General features: G+C 39.6%; 1 protein-coding gene across 1 annotated transcript in view; it reads left to right on the plus strand.

Annotated features, from left to right (window-relative positions):
• The window catches only part of LOC106956208 (protein tyrosine phosphatase receptor type N2), a 183,725-nt gene that overhangs the window by 39,133 nt on the left and 124,434 nt on the right, over positions 1-20,158 (plus strand). The window contains exons 10-11 of the mRNA XM_015046893.1: positions 3,608-3,694; positions 16,172-16,251. Of these exons, the coding sequence (XP_014902379.1) occupies positions 3,608-3,694; positions 16,172-16,251 (167 nt within the window). The remainder of the gene's footprint in view (positions 1-3,607; positions 3,695-16,171; positions 16,252-20,158) is intronic.

Consider the following 20,158-nt stretch of genomic DNA (forward strand, 5'->3'; position numbering starts at 1 on the left):
CTGAAGAAAATAAATATATACTCTGGTGCCTTCATATTCACATAAAAATCCCTGTTAGACTCATGCTCAGTCATTTCATTTTTCTAAGTGAAGTTTTGATGTTTAATACTTAAAATATTATTGATATTTTATATCTACAACTACAAGAAGACACAGAAAAGCTGTTTTTCCTTCTAGTTAGCAGAAGGTCCAGTTTCTTCTCCAGGGCAGATGTCAACATCTTTGCACATTTCTCTCTCCAATCCTTCCTTATTCACTTCTGCATCTCTTGGCCTTTGTGAGTAGAATGACTGAAATTCAGATGTTAACATGAACAAAAGTCCTTTACCTTTCACTACAGAGGAAATGTAGAGGTTAATGTATGTGAAGCATATAACTGAATGATTTCCAGTAGGGCTGCATGATTTTACAGTGACAATAATACTGCAGAATCAGTATTGGAGACAATATGTGCCTGCTCTCGTCTGTGCTTCCTCTACTGTGACCTTTAGCATTTTGGGCAAAGTCATTTGTGTCCAGTTTGAGCATCTTGACCCATGAGAGCCGATACAATTGGTTAAATATTACATTAGCATATAAAATGTAAGTTCAAAACATCTGGAATATATTAGTGAAGAATTATTAAGCAGTCTTTAGCGATATGAATTGTGCCGCTCTATTTATTCTAATCCTTGCAATGACAACAGTATGATTGCAAACCAGTTTGACCACAGACTGCTACTGGGAGACCAATCCTAAACTCTCCATTCACCAGAAAAATCTGTCAAGCTGTCTCTAAAATAACGCAGTGATTTGACAACTACTGAATTAGATCTGCTGCTATGGATCAGACACTGATACCGATCCAGAATCAGGGCCGATATAGATACTAACATCAAATCTGTGTTCTTGTACCTAAAATGGAGAACACCTTCATGTTAGAAAGCGTGCATTGAAATTGATCAAAGCTCCTAAGTCAGAGGGGAACCCCCCGTGGTGTGAGTGTGGTTTCTCAGACGGATCACGACACGGCCCACGGCGTGGCGTGGAGCTGACGTCTCTGTAGCAGCCATCAGCTCTCTGCATCTGCAGGCAGCAGCAGTGATCACCGGTGTCAGCTCAGAGGCTGCGGCTCTGCACGACGCCACACTGACTCATAGCATGTGGGCTGGCGGAGCTGCTGTCGGCTTTCCAGGCTCAGGGAAGAGAAATCGAACAAAATCAGGTTTTCTGTCAGCAGTGAGTCTGACACAATCCACCATATTCTGTGAACTGGTGTACTTAGGCGTACAGCTGCTTTTTCCACTCTTAGTTTATTTTCATTGCAATTTCTGGACAATAAATTCATCCTTAAATGTTTTTGATATTAGTATCAGAGGGATCAGAGCATGAGATCATTTTGTGCTTAAATGAGGAAGAAAACCTTCAACAGCAGCTCTGTAAATCACCAGATGGTGCGATGAAAAACACAACTTCTCAAAATTTACAGCAAGTCTCTGACCTGTTTGCAAAAAGATGATGCAGCTGGACGTTTCTACAGGTTCTTTCTGGGTTTTGAATTCAGCCGAACCGGGATGGGGGTTCCCGGTTCAATATCAGTTTAGAGCTGGATATTGATCTTTAATCAGGTCTGCCATCACCACGACACAAACACACACAAAACAAACTCTGCTTGTCTGCTCGGCCTTGTGCACACACACACTGGTTCAATGGACTTTTGATGACTTGAGCCTTATTGTGTAAGATTGTTTCCACTTTGTGAGATGTCAGTGGGTTTACACTGTAGTGAAATGCTACAAGTTTTCTTCAGATGTGGAGCATTTCATGTAAGGATGCACCAATCTGAATATCTGGACATTATCTTAATATTGAATGTTGGTAGGTAACATTTCAACACCGTGAAAAAACAATCACACAGCTGAGATGTTTCCTTCAACACCACCTGAAACACAAACAACAAGGTGAAAATGTCAGTTAATATCTGCCAGGTTTTACTTTTTGTGTCAAAGTGTTTGTGTTTAAGTTGTTCTCTCTCTTTAAAAAACAAAATGGTAAATGTTCAACCCCAGCAACTAAACTGAATTGAACTTATAATAGCAGAACAATGAATAATATTATAGACACCTTTTTTCATTTAAAGCTTAGTTTTGTGACAAACCTTTAAATGGACCATTGTCCATTTAATGTAAAGAAATTTACATGTAAATTTCTTTACATGTAAAGAAATTTACATTTCTTTACATGTAAAGAAATGTAAATTTCTTTACATTAAAAAATTTAAAGAAATTTTAAGATTAATCTCAGAAATTTTCTAGAACAAAAACCTGAACATTTGTTTCAAAAGTCAAACATTTTCAAATTTTGAACTTAGAAATGTTTTTTCTAGAAAATTTCTTGAAGCACAAATTTTCTGAGATTTTCCAGCACATTTTGACTTTTCAAGCTAAAAAAACTTTTTTTTCTACCCCTTTATCTTGGTTTATTTTTATTTACATTGTCTCTGATATACTGCTTTATATTTCTAATGTAAGACTTGGCGTAATATTCAGATTTTTAATCCAGAATTATCTTTCATAAATTGCCATCTATTGCAGCATTAAACTGGGAATGCATGATGAAATAACTAAAAACTTGACATTTCTAGCACAAGTGTCACACATATTTTTTTAAGTTTTTTAGTTTTATTCATGTTTTTTTGTACTTAAGTTAAACCTCAAAGGACATTTGATCAGATTTGGCTCATAGAAATGAGATTCTGTTCGTGAACCAAAACAATAGCAGCAGTTGGTGTTCAGTGAAAGTTCAATGATGCGAAAATGTTCAGCTTCAAATCTGAAATGCAACCTCATGTTATCAGGATGCAGTTTTTACCAGACGGTGCCTAATAACACAAGGTGAGGGAGCAACTCATTTACTCATCATTCTGCTTTCATTAAGAGAAGTACAACCAACGTTTAGGGCCTAAAAGTTGTTTTAAAGTTGCAGTAATAAATGTCATTGGGCAAAAATGTCCACCAAAAACAGAACTCCTAGAAAGGCCAATCAAATTGCAGGATGAAGGTTTGTATTTTCCATATAGAGGAGGTCAGACCTTCAGCCGTCGACTCGCTCTGTGCACCTGCAGGTCGCGCTGCATTCTTACTTTCGTTGCAGTCAGATCTGCTTCATTTGTGTTTGGGTCCTGACTGTGTCATCTGTTGTCAGAACAAACTGAAAGGAGATGGACATAAAATGAAGAGGTGATAAGAAGCTTTCTGTCTTTGACCCTCCTCACCTCCTCTGTATTCACCACAGCACTCCCACTTCCCCACCTTGCACCTTTTCTGACCTCCTTTCATGCAAAAGTCAAATCTGTCAGCAACTTCCATCACTGAATCTGACTTAGTAGCGATGTTAGATGTTTTTTTTGCTCATGTCTCCATTTATTAGTTCTTCTATTTTCCTCCATTTTCACCTGCAAGTGGAATAATGAAAATCGATCAGGTTCAACATTCTTTTGGTATATTCCTTTTATAATTGTAAAAACATTACTGCTGCGATGTGCCAATAAAAATATTGATCACTGTTACTTCTTTGTGGAAAGTTTTTTTTATTTGTTCTCTGACGTCCATGTTTTCGTCACCTGCAGTCGGCTGCAGACAGACGAAGGCCTTCACCTGATGGAGATCTTGGCTCATCGGTCAAACATCCAGATGACGGACTTCGCTGAGCTCTTGTATGTATCTTGTTTTAAACTCATCATTCAGCAGTTAAACACAGCTGTTTCCATCCTTCTTACTGGTTTTACTGGTGATTGGTCATATAACAATACTGCTTTTACACAAACTGCCACACGTTTTGGCACTAAATTATTTTCTTCTAAGCTGAACTGATTATGCTTGTTAGTTTAAATTCATACATAATTTTCCAAATTAAATTATGTAGAAAAAGTGTTTTTTTTAGATATAGAAAAAAAAGTCAGGTCAGTTTCTGAAATAAGGTGAGTTTTAAATGGACAGTTTGTTTCAGTTTGTTCTGACAACGGAAATTATAAATGTAATTTACTTATGCTAGAGCAGCAATAAGGATGACTAAATATTTTCCTTCTGATTGACTTTGTGTTTGGAAAATGAGATTAAATCTGCAGGCAGATTTAATTTGGTTATGTTGTAAACTTTATTTTTGAAACCAGGTCCCATAAATGTTTGTTTTCTTTGCCTTCCCTGTTTTCTGTTTCCATGTCTGCGTGCAATCTGCATGCTTTTCCAATCAGTCACATCCTGGCTCCAGCTCTCTCAAACACCAAACACGGTGCTGATGATCGGTGCTCTTCTGTCTTTTGCGTTACTCTGTGGCAGTGTTACAGCGCCACCCCCTGGCCCGGCGTAGTGTTAGGAAAGCACGATTTCAGTGCTTTCCTAACACTGAAATCGTTGCGCCACCACTGCAACAGTTTCAGTGGTGGCGCATCCTGGCATGTGGACGACATTTTTTCCTAAATGTTTCCAATGTTTCGTCGGGGCTTTAGATTGTAACCAACCGTGGAAGTGGAAACCAAGAAGTCCTCTTTGAAATTCAACCCCAATTAAGACACTTTATGCATTTATTTAGCATTAGCTTAATATTCTGTTAAAATAACTGCCACCCCATGAAATATTACTACTTTTGTTGTTAATTGAGTAAACGATTTAATCAGATTAGTCACACTCAGATTAATCACTGTGCTTCACTTTGTAAGCTTGAAATGTAAAAATTGCTCATTTTTCATAAAATGTTTCAACTCAAACCAAACAAATCAGTTTTTCAGGTTTGTGTATTCAGGAAGGTTTAAAAGATGTGACTTTTTCAAAGGTAATACATGTACATGTACATGTTGGCTATAAACTGCTTGTGCTTTGGTGGAAGGAAAACTTTTCAAAGTCAAACCGCTCTGACTCTCCTCGCTCGTCTTTTTGTTCACATCTGCGACTCGGCGTTGCCGACCGCAGTGCAAGACGGTGTACCCTCCACAGGAGAGAGGCTTTTTCTGTGATTAATCTGCATTATGTAACATTAACGCGTTAAGCTTTTCAGATTAATCACGTTTTAACATTAACAGCCTGATTAGTTGCACGTCAAACATTTTTCAACCCATTCTGTGGAAGTTTTAAGGGCTTTTGGCTCCAGCTGGTTGATGCCTTTTGCCAGATCGACTCGAAATAATGGGGCGCAAAAGATCAAAAACATAAAAAAAAACATCTACAATGATGGTTACGTACTCTACGTTTTGAGGAACATCATTTACATGATGATGTTGCCTGGTCTTACAGATTTTGCTTCACACGTTTAACAAGCAAACTCCTTCTGATAAGCTTAGTCGATAGTTTCCAGTGAACCGTTTAATATAGATGACCTCTGAAGGCAACAAAAGTTTCATTGACCACAATCACATTTTATTTGTAAATAAAGCCTTAACCTTCTTGAAGCTCACCAGGCACACACACACACATACACACACACACACACACACACACACACACACACACACACACTAGCAGTGAATGTTAGTGCCGTCTGTTTCTTATGGGAAACTAAAAATACGAGCCTCTGAAATGCTTCTAATGTCCTCTTTGCCCTGAAATGTAATGGTGCCCGTGGGCATGAAGCCTTCCCAGCTGTCAGACTGCCAAAGCAGTTAAATAGAAATGAGAATTGCATCAAGAGAAAACCTTCAATTCAGCAGCCATTTAAAATTACAACCAACTGTGTGCACAGACTAAAAAAAGCCCAGCATGGAAGCAGAGGTCTGGATGACTCATGGCATCCATACTGCGCTTTGCTTTCCTGACCGTCTACCTGCAGGCCTGAGTGGGCGGCCCTCTTCCCAGAGGGGAGCATCACACAGTAACACTTTTCAAATGTTCCCCCTGTAAGAGATGAGTGGTGCCAGCTCCAGCATCCCCCCCACACCCAGCATGTCAGATCACAGAGGGCAAACTGGTGGGATCAAAGCAGAGAGGCACCAGGCTTTAAAACCTGAAGTGAAGAAAGCAAGACGCAAACCAAGTGGACTTATTTTCCTTTCAACATCCCCCCCTGCGCTGTTGGGATGAGGACATGCTTGTCCATGCCGACGAGTCAAGCCACTATCATTTATTAATGATACCAAACTCTGTCTGAACCCACTTTGGTCTTTTCTCACTGTACTCCTGTGGTTTTGTTATCATTCCCTCAGCAATCCGTTCCTTTTTTCACCTTTTCCCTCCGTTAGATGAGCTACAGCAGAACAAATGCTTTGCAGGTTGTTTCAAGTTTAACACTGAATTTTATGTTTTGAGTTGAGATGTTTTCACTCTGGGATGATCGCTTATCTTTCGCATTTTGAAGAATGCGATTGAAAAATTAAGTTTTTATCATATTTACACTTCCGAGAAAAACACAGACAGGTTTCTATACAGCTCAAGAAAAAGTAAATGTGTATTACAGAATTGCTCCCTTACTAGGGTTGGACTGATTGCCAATTACTGACCTTTAAAAAGCCTGACCTGCCGATTCCGATTTTGGCCAGTGCCAATTTTTATGTCTAGCATGTTGCTAAATATAGCAAGAAATTCGCTGAGCTGGTAACAGTGACTGTTGTTAACTGCAAACGTGCAGACATGACCTGGTGGGCCGGTCTCTCCCATCAGAGAGTTAAACCTCTGACCGGAGAGCAGCAGAGGACAGTGGCTCATTTTTAGACCTTTGCAGAGGTTGATAAGATTAGTGGATAAGATCGGCTTCACGTGTAACTATCAACCGATTCGACACTGATTAATCGACTGGCCGTTAAATTGGAGCACCCCTCTTCCTTACAGCATGTGTTTTACATGCAGCCATTTTGTAGCCCAATCGAGTTTTTATGTTATGTCTCTTTAAGAAGCTTCTACTCTTCAACATTCCTTCTCCAGTAGTCACAGCAATGCTTCTCCAGGACGTTCTTAGGAGTGTAGTAGTTTGTGTAAGTTCCACAAGGTGTTTGCGAATTGCTGCTGCCACTAGTCTAGAGGAGCTGACTTTGATTCACCTCCGAATGGTTGCCACGGGAGATTTAAGGAGATTTCAAATATGTATGAAAGAATCAAAGCAACACTCCAGGTATGTTTTGAATGAGGAATGACGGTGTAACATGATGCAAAGCTGAGAAAAGTTTATTTTTCATAACATTTACTGATTCTGATCTAAATGCACCAGGTTTTTCCAAGCTGTGACCGAGGCAGTTTTGGCGAAAAGTAAACTCAAACAAAAGAAGAGCTGAATGTTTTCCAGCCCCTAAAACTTTATTAAATAAACAGGATGCGTATAAAAGGATCTGTCCGCTGCATGCCTGGAGTTTTCACAGTTTCTGGGACTTGCTAATTGTTTGAAGCGTTCATGTCTCGGCACCAAAATTGTATGCTTGCTCTTACTTGTTAGCTGTATTTTGAAACGAAAGAATGACAGTATGATGTATACTCTCTACTTTAATTGCACCGTTTCGGAGCACAATGCAAAGCTGACATCATGATTCTAGGGAGGAACAATAAACGTGGCGTCTGCAAACCCATCCAGTTGAACCGTGCTTAAAAATAAAAAGAAAAATGAACTTGTTGCCTGCTTTTGTCATCTCTTTTTATATAAAGCTTTATAATTTTGCACACTTTTTTTTTTTTTACTTCCAGGCAATTATGAAGATTTGATTATGGTGATCTGAGTTGAATAAATCATTTGAATGTCTGTTATCTTGTCAGCACAGCTTGTCTGCTGTCAGCTGGGTTTTGTCCTCTAAAAGGTGTTTCTCTGCTGCAGTCGACCGCTGCAATATTTTTGATTTAATAATTTTTTCTTGGGTTTTGAGTAAACCAAAGCTTTGGGAAGCTGCCTTGAACTCGGAGCTGTAGTGAGACAGAAGTGCATGTTCGTGTGTGCAGGCAGGTAGGGGATTGGGTGGCTGGTATAGCGCGATTTACACACACACACAGCTTCGCCCCCACACTACACACTCTTTCCACCCCCGCTGTTGTTCACCCAGCACCTTGCCGCGTCGCTCGGCTGCTGTATTGAGTCCCTGGGTGGGCCGCACTGTTCTGCTGTTCTAATGCACCTTTTGTCTTTGCTCCGCTATCCCAGGAATGAAAAGAGGGAGCCACACACGGGGAGGAGGCTGATGGATTTGAGGTAGAGAAAGCGAGAGTAATGGCAGGGAGATATAGATGCAGAAAGAAAGGTGGTAAGCCGGGGGTCTCCTTTTGTTGCGAGCGCAGTAAAAGCCCAGCAGGGGGAGCCGCCTTGACAATTTGTCAGAGGCGCCACACGTATTTTTCAAGGCTGCCTGGCTCCTCGCCGCTGTGGCAACAGCAGTCACCTTCAGGAGAGTGATTAAGCCCAGAGACAAAAGTCTTTGGCTGACGCTGATTTACCTCGACTACCTGTGGCTTCTACCGCCCAGCTTTTCAACAAATCTTCTTTACCTGCTATACCTCTCAGTCGCAACATATGGACTTTTTTCTGATTTTGTGACGCTATAACCACAAATTTAATTCCCTTTTATTGAGATTTTATGTCCATCACAAAGTGGTTCATAACTGTTGAGCAAGAAGGAAAATATCCATGTTATTTTTTTACAACATCTAACATATCTAGATACATTAATCAAGTGCTGTGTCTATAAAAACCGTCCGCTTTACTCTGCAGACACTAAATAGAGTCAAATTCATCCAAATGCCTTCTGAAGCTACAGGTATATGTAACTGAATCTCAGCATAAATGGATCTGTTTGCTTTGTTCTGGAACATTAGAGAACAAACAGCCTCATGGAAATGAAGGAAATCACATCAGAGAAGTTTAAAATTGTGCTGCGTTATTAATTTTTTAAATTTTTTAAAAAGTTTTTCTGGACAATAAATTGTCCCAGTAAATATTGTGATAAGCTATTTTGCTCTTTTGAGATTATTTTCAGCTGTTATTGATAATGACATAATGATGCATGTTTTACCCCTCAATGACCAAAAAACTTCAATTTTGTAAAGAGCAGTTAACACTGGATATATACAACATAAAGCACTGCTATAAACAATAAATTAAAAACACACATTAGAAACAGTCGGTTAAAATAAATGATGATGTCTCTGAACAAAATTGCTCTTCAAAAAGTCTTGGTCATCATAACAGAAATCATAACACGACTGATTAGGTATAAAACATCTCAACCTTTAAGCTTCTAGCTTTGTTCAAACCCTTCAGCCGGTCAGGGACACTTGTACTGAGCCCGGCTTTGGTTCCGGTTCTGCTGGAGGTTTCTTCCTGTTAAAGGCAGTTCTACAAAACACACTTGTACACTATTTATACTTTGTGTTGGTCTATGAAATTATGCAATAAAATACATTGAAGTCTGTTGGTGTAATGTGATAGATTATGTAAATGTAAATACTTCTGCTGGGCACATTCTCCTTAAATATGTAAAAATATGCTGGGCAAAATATCTAATATTCAGTTAAAACCTCTTTTTATGTTGGACAAATTACTCCTTTAATATTTATTTTTCAAGATTGAAGCAGCTTGAGTGAGAGTGCTGCATAAAATGTAAAAAGACATTGCAGAACACGACTCTTTTCTCCCCTTTCCACTTCATTTTTCAAGCTAACCTGCTTCCATTTACCAGGCAGCAACCCTGCAGGCAGCCCAACCCTCAGCCTCGCTCAGAATCAGCAGATTAGCATAGAACAGCAACAAAAGTGTCTGTGAACAAAGTAGTTTGGTGACCTGCGCGCCCCCAGCTGCTGACAAAGGCGGCTAAACTTCCACTTTTCCAACAATTCCCTCTTGGGGCTGCAGCCGGTGAGCGGCGGCGGTTCATCGAGCCTGCAGCAAAAAAACCCAACAAAAAACATCCAAACTGGAAAGACATGAATCATAAAAGTGAGCCTACACACTGCGCCAGAACACAAAACAAACCTGGAGTGACTCACACCCTCACATTTCATTTGGAACAATTCAATACTGATTAGATAACACTGACGGTGAGCGCTTTTCAGCGAAGCGGCCCTGGAAATGTTTTTAGCTGCAGCCGTGGCCCGGTAGTGGTGGAGGGCATGGCGGCAGGGGGAGCTGCTGTGGGCGGATTCTCTCAGCCTTTGATTGTAGCTGGCTGTCGAATAATGATAGCTGTTGCATAACATCACTGAGTGTAGACCAGAGGTTTTATTTTTTAAATTTTGTTTTTCATTTTGTATTTTTCCAAACATGAGTGCCGGGGTGATGTAATGTCTGTCTGAGTTGAGGGGTCGTATCAGAGAGCCGCCACCAGGAGGAGAGAGCGGGCCTCGACTGGGTGGATGTGAAAACGATGAAGGCTGAAGAGGATGAGGCCGGTAACTACAGAATGTCTTCATCAGTCACATCGGCACCGTTTGTTTTAAATAACCATGTCAGCTCAGGCTGGGAAACAAAACCATTTCCATTCAGTTCAGCCTCAGAAGAGCTTAGGAAACGGATGGATGAACAGAAGCAGTTTACTAAAATATTAAGGTGCATCTCGTAAATTAAAAGACAATCATTAGAGATGAAAAATCTTTCTACAGCTCTATTACATTTTTTACATTTTAGACTGTTACTTTTAAAATGCTTCAGCTCTATAAAGCCTTTTCTATGGAAGAGGATTAGAGCCTCTGAAAAAATATAAGAACTCGGACATTTTTCTCTGAACTTTTTTCCTCTCAGAATCGTTTAAATTATTTATGCACCATTTGGCAAATCTAGTCTTGAAACTTTAACGTACCAAACATATTTGGGCCATACCTCCAGTGTATAAAGTCCAGGTTTATAAACACTAGAGCAATAAAAAAAACAGTTATGTGATTTTCATAATTGACATGCATCTAAGATTTGACCATTTATTTGGATTTTGACATAAATTGATGTAGATTTAGAATTCTGAGAAACATTTTTCAACACTAATAAAGTACATTTCTCACTCTTCATTTAGTTAATCACATGTGTGAAATGACATCAAGCTGAGCATCAACAGCTCCGATATGAAGAGAAATGCATCTAATGTGCAAATGACCTGTTGCGTTCAACCAGACACAAACGCCAGCAGCAGGTCGTCCTTTAGCTTCTGCAGTGATTTGAACAATTCTTCTATTGTCAGAGGTCTGCAGAGCCTCCAACCGTTCAGAAATACCAACACTGAACACTTCAGGTGGTAGATTCCTGCTTGTGACAATGAGAAGACCAAACCACTAACGGATCCTCAACAATGTCAGAGGATTTTTGGTTGAAATCATTCATATGGGCACCAATTCAGTCATATATGCTTTGTTCTTGTAAATGAATCTAGTTGAGTTGAAGTTGGTGACCTTGTAAAATAAAATGGCTGAGAATTTCTGCTTTGTCCATGTATATGTAGGAATGTGTGTGTAAAAATGTTGTGCTTATAAGTGGGAATATTAAGGTGTGTGTCCCTAAGAGTCAGAAATTTGTATTTCTAACTCTTAAGATTTAAAAAGTTTAAAAAGAAAACACATAAAATTGATGCAGTTTTATTAGAAACTATGTTTATCTACAAATATTGATCTCATCGAGTGTTTTGCTACAAAATACACAACTTTCTTTTACAAAATAAAATATTTAACATTTTATTTTGCAGTTGACTGCTTAAGATCTATTTTTCCAGCCGCAGGTTTAAAACCATTTTACCTTAACTGGAGGCACAGGTGGCGCTAGGCCTGTCACGATAACAAATTTTGCTGAGCGATTAATTGCCTAAAAAATTATTGCGATAAACGATAATATTGTTTCAAGACCTTTTGACACTGATTTAATGGAAATGACTAATAATGCATGCTATTTCCTGCCATAGATAGATACACTTTATTTTCAAAAGAAAACACATAACACTGGAACTAATAAACTAAACAACCAAAAACAAAAATAAAATGGATTCTCAGTCTCCATTAACAAAAAAACGTACTTGAATAAAAACCAAGCAACATAAAGCCAAAGTGGAAATAAATACTGCATTCAACCAAAAGAGTGCAGATTATGAAGTCTGTATACTATATTGCCCTTCAGTAATCACTAGATTTAAATAGAGAAGACGGGCACATCCGACTACCTGATGCAGTAGTTCACACTACACGATTTTTTTGCCCCTATTTTCCTCTTACGATAATCTTAGATCGTTGGGCGATCTAAGATTATCGCTGGTGATTTCGTAACCAATCATCCTACCATGTGTGGTGTGTTACGGTAGATCGTCGTGGCCGCTCCGATCTAAATCAGGGGTTTTCCCCGACTGGGAGCTTAACGCTGAATGTGACAGGTAGCCAATCAGAAAGTGCGGATTCTCCTCTGTGCTTTCTGAGGGGAAATTACGGAGGGGAATCCCAAACAGCTGACACAGCGCAACCCGAAGTCCAGCGGACATCGGAGATGATATGTGGAAACAACATTAATATTTATTCAACATTTCGTGCAAAGAATATAGAAATGACAAGGAGAGGAGTTGGAGCCAAATTGCTACCGCAGTTGAAGAACCCGGTAACTTTTCAGCTGTTCTTCGTTAACGTGACATAAATAGGTTCTAATGATTTTTCATCCAGTCAGGACTTTACGCTGACTCCAGCCACATGCATCACAGGTAGATTCTAGTAAAGCATTGATTAATGACTGGTTTTAAAATTAGACTTGTCGCCATTATTTTGTGCCCAGGTGGCTGGACACCACCTGGCACAATCGAACCTGATTGAACCGTTATACCTAGGATTTCTGTCGGGTAATGTGTCTCTCAGGTTTTGAAAATGGGCCGACAACGTGTCATCTGCGCTGGACATTACACTAAGGAAATGAGGAAGGGAGGATCAGTGGAGAACACCGGAGTTGAGCCTTTTTTTTATTCAGTGTCATCAACAGAAAAAAAAGGAGGGAAGGGGAAGAGACGATAAAGCCGATAATTAAAATGAGGTCGAAAGGTTTAATTTATCGTGCGATTAATTGATTTATCGTTTATCGTGACAGGCCTAGGTGGCGCTCTTTTATTCTATTTCTTAGTTTATTTTGTACCAAATGTGCCAATAAAGTCTTAATTTGAGTGAGTTAAGCCTGACTTTTATAGTTTTATTTAGGAATATTTGTGAATTCATCACTTATTTCACTGTAATATTTCTAGTTCTTTGTTTTTGTTTTGCTCCCAATTAAAAATATTATGAATTTAATTAAGCAGCCTTTGTTTGTTCCACTGTGTTAGATTTGTTTACAGTGGGGAAAGGTTTATTTATTTATTTATTTCAAACAGCGCTGAGACAAACAAAGACGGAGGTGATGATTTCATCCTGGGGTCAAATACTATCAAAATCATAGCCACTTGTTTTTGTAAATAAAATATATATAGATATATGTAGGTTTTAAACACATCAAAATGCTAATTTGTCTCCAATAATTTGAAATAATTCTAATCTAAATAGGACAAACTAGTGTTAAACATAGCTGTTAAAATGTTTCCTACAGTCGTGTATTTTTTCCTAAATGATAAATATGAGCGATATAAGTGAAGAAGTGATCTTCAGTGAGATCTGTTTTCCCCGTGAGGTTATTTATAAGCTTTAGTCGATGTTGTACCTCCGTGCCGCTGCTGCCCTTGGTAGCCAGGGCCGACATATGGACATGTGATAATCTCAACATGAGTGGGTTTTTTTTCCTTTTCCCTCTTCATCGCATTCTGAGTCTTCGCCTGGGCTGGCTGATGAATCGCTTCTTGGATGTGGCAAATAAATCAGCCTCTGTGCTCAGAAGAGGGAAAAATGGTCAAAGAAAATGAACTGTTGTGTTCCAGGAGGCCGAGCGGCTGAAATCGGGCGTTCTGTCATGTTTGTTTCTTCTGCAGCAATGTTTATACGTAGAGTAAGGTGTGGAAACAAACAAAACCAAGGAACGTATAATGAGCCGCAAAATGTGGAGTATTTTTACATTTCTTTTAGCACTTAGCCTTGTTAAGTTTCCCCTTGCGGTGCCTTAATTATATTCTGTCTAATTAGTTTACCTTAAAGATTAGAATACTCTAAGATTACTGCTGCATTAACAACAACTAATGAGTATGGCCATTTCTGTGATATGTTGGCCTCAGGGCCAAAGAAAACAATACAAAATACACATTACATGAGGGCAGGGATTGAATTGTTGTCCAAACATCCCAGGCATTTGCAAAGCAAACACTAATCAACAGTTTGCTCAGAAAGTTAGAAAGAAAGAAAAAAAAAATAGCATTTTCTGTTCTGTTTGGCTTCTACAGTTTATGGTGGAAAAACGTACCGGTCATGGGACCCATATGGGTTGGAAATGGTTCAGGATGTTCCTGTCTGGGCTCCAAATGACCAAACGTTACTTCCCTGTAGATATTTTATCTCGGACAGATCCAGGTAACACCTGCAGAGTTCTCAGCTCGTTTAGCTTACATCTGTTTTATTTGGCACTCTGTGCCAACACAGCGTTGGTTTCATCAACCCAAGTTGATCCCAAACAGTAGATCCACTTTGGTCAATCCTGGACCAATCGCACTCTGCAACAGTTTGTCAAAAGTTCAGGATTTATTAAGGAAACACATTATTCTCCCATATCTTAATGAAAGACTATTGAAGTGAATTGTAGCTAAACTCTGAATCTAATATGGTCAAAATACGAATGATTGTCCATTTGATGCCTTTTCAGTAAGAGTGCTTTCTAAGATTAGAAAGAAGCATTAATTTATAAATTAAAAAAGATTCTGAAAATTTGTAAAAATGTTTACAATAAAAAATGGTTCTATTAATTGTCTCACAGCTTCTCATGTAATTTATTTTTGCTCCGTTTCTGTAAAGAATCCAGACCAACTAATGTGAAATAATCTTGGCCAAAGTCTGTTAGTTTTATTTCTTATGAATTTATCTTTGAAACCTAACAGTAACTTTGTGCAGCATTACTAAATCTGGTCTTCATGGTTTTCTTTCAAACATAGAAATATCATCCGTCAATCAGCCAGAATACCTTAACCTGCTGAATTAAACACATTGGTTAAAAAACATAATCAGTTGGATTAAAATGATAAACTGAAGGTAAAATAATTTCTTCCAGAAGATTCCTAATGATTTTGTGATTGGAGTGCAACTACAATAATGTGCAGTATTAAGAAAAAAAATGCATAAAAATCAAACCTTTAAAATTAAACTGGTCCATTTATTGTCTGTTCTGAGTTGGCTGAACAGATTTGCCTGTTTGCAGCTTCATTTGGATTAAAAATAACCTGGAAAAAGAAAATCACTGCGATGGTAATGGAAACCTTTCCTAATAGGTCTGGATTGTGGTGCAGAGAAAAACGGGCTTTTATTTTGTGCATACCTCTTAATTATTTTGCTGACCCTTTTACTTTAATTGTTTGAACTGAAGAGGCCTGAAAAATGCGCTCGACCCCCGCACTGAAAACGGTTCAGATCCATCAGCGCCGAACACATTTGGAGCTTTTTCTTCTCCAGCAGCGGCGGGACGGCACCGGCTCCACAGCGATGTCGCCATATTTTCTAACTCTGTTGCTACAGTAGAAGTTGCTTCCTATTGTGGTGCAGAATGCATCCTGGAGGGGAAACTCTCTAATGCTCCTTCCTGCTGAGCTTTTAATCTGAATTACAGCAGAAAAACAAAAGGTTAATCACATCGGGAGACCCCGCTTCGGCTCTGGCCACCCAGTTTCCCTCTCTGCTTCGACTCAAGGTGGATTATTGATGATAGATGCTAGAGGGAAGATGGGGGCGCAAACGTTGCTATTCCTTATCCTCTCTGACGGTTTTGGACATCAATGCATTTACATCTGTCTCTATAATGCACATCAGAGAACCATTCTGCTCTAAATGTCTGAAAAAAGCAGCTTCCTGCGATGCGTTCCCACTGACCAAAACCTCTGCATCCTCAGCCGTCTTATCTTTATTTTCTGGTGTTTTAAATGCTGGCAGACGCATTGCATTGGGATTCAGGAGGTTATCTCTCGGCGGTGATGGGGATTGCAGTAGCCTAAAGGATTGCCACAGGTTAATGCTTTTCCCCCCTCTTTTTTTAAAGAGCTATGTTTAGCTGAGCCTTAATGAGCACAGCTCCTTCTCCCTTTGAAAAACAATACAAAGCCACAGAGGGAAATGGATTCTAAGTGTGTCTTTTGTAAAGCTTTTCAGATGTGTGTTTTTGTGTCTCGCAGGGTGGTGGGACCGGCCGTGACCTTCAAAGTGAGCCGCAACTCCCAGAACGTCAGCACTGCAGATGTGGCCAACGTGGCTGGTAGGTCCTCCTCGATCGGCTGATGCCATCTTTACATTGACAAAGAAGAAGACGGCCCATTATCACCGGCTCGCTGCTGCACCTGGGGCCCCGGTGGGGCCCGGTGGGGCCCGGTGGGGCCCGGTGGGGCCCGGTGGGCCTTTCTCAAAACCAGTGGCTGCCCCCTCAGTGTTTGCTGGTTTTTCCTTAAGCCAGTGTCCCTTCATTTTCAGACGTACACTTTGCTATCAGAAGAAACGGTTTATTTTAGTTCGGTGTGGCTTGATATGGTAAATTATTTAGGATTTATTTCATTAGTTATCCAAACACATCCACCCTGCAGAAGCACAAGATCCTGCCACGTATTTCTGGACTTGTTTCTGGTACAAATATCTTAGTTCAAAGTAACTTACAATTATTTTTTTTACAAAAAACAAGAGCTGTTCTAAGTCAATAATATTTGAACTAGAAACTTGAACGATTTTGTTTTGGCACAAAATATGACAACGACCACACAGTCTTGTGGAAATGAGACCCAAAATGATACGACACTCGTTTTATCTAGGACTGTGAAGATCTCCTAAAACTCTTCATGTTTCTGTGTTTATTGGTGAAAGCAGAAGAAAACTCTTTATAGACAAACCCAGACAGACTTGGGGTTATTCTGTTTGTTCAGACTTTCACCACAGTTCCTATGAGAAGTTTACATACATTCATCATGGATGTGGAGGAGACATGTAAGGTCAGAATTGTAGCTTTAAGCTAAAATAACAGGTTTACTGTCTTGTTCTTTGGTTTGAAACCCCAACCTCGACATCTCTGAATATACTTTGCACTACTGTGGCTATTTAGCTTTAGCTTTTTCTCAAACATTAACATTTTCTCCAGAAGGAAACTGACTTGTCCATGTTGGTCACTAGAAGTTTCAATCACGCTGGAAAGTTTCCGTTTTGGAGCAGCAGTTTCTCTCTTGCCCGGCAGCTTAATGCCTTTCCTGAGTTTGTTGGTTTCGGAGTTGTTCCTAACTTTTTTCTTCCAAACAACACTTACAGTTTGTGTCAAATGGTGGAAACCTGGAAATGATGGACAACTTTTACCAATTCTGCCTTGAGTGATCAGTTGGATCAAACATCCTGACAGAATTTAGCCAGAAGCTGCTGCAAAGCTTTGGCCATGTGGTTGAGGTTCAGCTTGCTAAGTGACATTTACCAAATGGCAGTGAATGTAAAACATTGAGCCTGTTGGCATCATTCTGCAGGGAATACGTTAAATTCACAAATCTTTTAAAAAAGAACAACAAAAAAACCTGTTTTAATTTCACCCTATGAGGCAGGGTTCACATAAAACCTGTCTTACAATAATGCAAAATAAGCATATGTAAAATTGCAAAGCTATTTATTCTTGAACTTTCAGTAATTTAAGTCATTGCATTAAAGAGACAGATGTACTGTGGCACATTAAATAAAGTGCTTGCAATCTGCTCCATTTTCCCAGCTCAGATTCAAAGCCTGAACATGAACATCGCAGACTGATTGCAGTAACCTGCAGGAATAATACCTGAATCAGCTGCTCTCAACTTCCAGCATGGTGCACTTACAATCAGGTCATGTTTGATGTTTGATGCTTACCTGGAGGAAAGTTTCAGAGTTTAGCAATCAGAATGTATTCACCTTAAACTTTTCTTATACTTTTGATTCTCAAAAGTGTAAAAAAGGAAAAAAAAATATCTTAGAGAACATATATAAACATACATACAGTAAACTCTTGTGTACAATATACTATCTTTAAAATTACAATATTTCAACAGTTTCTGAAACACTGTCACTTAAATCTCATTTCTTCCTACTTGTTTGGAACTTGAAGATGTTTTTAGCGTTTCCAGATGCCCAAAGGTTTTCAGCTGCAGCAATGTGATTTGGCTAAACCACACTCAAGGGAACTGGTGTACCTAATAAAATGGCCAGCCTGTGTAACTTTCATAAATCTACATGTTGCTTTTTTTACGACTAAACATGAATGTTTTGTTGTTCAGCTAAACCAGTACAGCACGTCCTTTATTGTTGTGAAATTAAGACTTGAAGCTTCTTCTGTTCACTGCCATTATGTTTTACACCAGCAGTGCATGGCTTACTGGAGTGATATAAACTGGTAATACGAGAGAGGACCTGCATTATTCATAAACTTTACTGTGTGCTGAGAAAATTCCAGATTACAGTTTGAAATATAAAAAATAGACTCTGTTATGTTGAGGCTGATTGTTGTATTTCACCATATTAACATCACAGTTGGATTTCTGAAACTAGTGTCAAAGCTCAGAGAGCTAAAGATTCAATTGTGTGTGTGTGTGTGTGTGTGTGTGTGTGTGTGCGCATCTTCCATTTGATTGACGCAATGTACTGTACTGAGAACTATGGAAGGAAATGACAAAAAAACGACACATTAACCTCTGAAGACACTGAGCGCAACTTTCTTCTTCACAAAATGAAAACAAAAATGGATTCATGTCAGATTTTAGCAGTTGTCTTTTGTCTTTGGTAAAATAGAAGACATTTCTTACACTTGTGTGTTTGTTTTGGTTGTATTTACCCAGAATGCCTGGTGCTGTAGTCCACTTCCTGCTTTTGGAGCGGTCTCCAGTCCGCTTGCTGTTCACATGTGCATTCGTACCATGCCAGAGCTCACTTTAATCAAACTGAGATCAAAGTTTTTAGTCGGAACAGAGTTCGATTACACATTCACACCTCAACAAGTGAACCGGACTTTCTCGGCAAACGGACTGAAGCTGGATTAAAGCAGGACTGGTGTGAATGCAGCTTTAGACATCATGAAGAAACGAAATGGAAGATGAAACCCAGAACAACATACTTCCACGCTTCCTCTTTGCCACATTTTTAAAAACTCCTCGGTAATCCTCTGTGAAACCAGCATCATTCCGGCAGGTCTGGATGATGTGCAGCCACCGTAGCGATCTTCCACGCTGGAATCCAGCTGTGGAGACGCTGTAGAGGTGTGTGGGAGTGTGTGAGGGTACGCACAGAGCTGCTGTGTGAGTCACTGTAATGAGAGGGGGTGTTAATGAAGAGGGGAGTACAGAAAGGAGGAACGTTTGCCATTAGCCAAGCTGTCAGTCCAGAGAGAGACTTTGCTGATATTCCCTCAGTGTAACACACACACAAACACACGCCATCATTTCACCTGAACAAGGAAAAGTGGGTCTGTCAAAGTAACGACATCAGTAGCTCACTGTCTGTTTTTCTTGTTCTTTTTATCCCGGCTTGATAATTGCAGTCCCACCTCTTCACACACACTAAATTCCTCTCAGTCCCCTCAGCCTCCCTCCATCCTCCTGAAATTATTTTTTATTTTAGGTGGAGATTATGCAACGGCTGTTGCACGCTTTTAAGTGCCATTGTTGGCGCTCTCGTTTGGCGCTGCAGGGTCACGGATGAGCCTCGATTGCCATTAATGCAAACATTTGACAGAACGTGCTCCAGATGAAATACAGCATCCTCTCGGCTAAAGTGCAATGGTGTGGGTGGTTCCGTCTTTAAAGTGTCGTTTGTCATATTCAACCAGAATATCAATCCGTTCCAGTGGGTACATTACCCCTCCATCCCCCATCTCTGGGTTTTATAGAGGTTTTCTAAAACATTAAGCTTAACATGGCCATTGTAATGATGTCGTTTTATCATCATTTATGGTCGCTCAGCGGCGCACTGGGAGGACCGGACGGCCGCGTGTTCTGACACAAACTGGTGTGTTTAAGCATTTGGCATCTGTGCTGCAAATGATTGAGTTTTTATTTGATGTAATCTCAGCCAATATATCAGCAAGACATGTTTGAGGGTCGGAGGAGAGCTGAGCAGTAAGATGGAAAAAGATGTTGGTTTTCCTTTATGCTTGGAAGCCTTTAAAGATGTTTGATTAT

This window comes from Poecilia latipinna, unplaced genomic scaffold (genome assembly GCF_001443285.1).
Source record: "Poecilia latipinna isolate Pla-1442-1.1 unplaced genomic scaffold, P_latipinna-1.0 Scaffold797, whole genome shotgun sequence".
Lineage (NCBI taxonomy): Eukaryota > Metazoa > Chordata > Actinopteri > Cyprinodontiformes > Poeciliidae > Poecilia > Poecilia latipinna.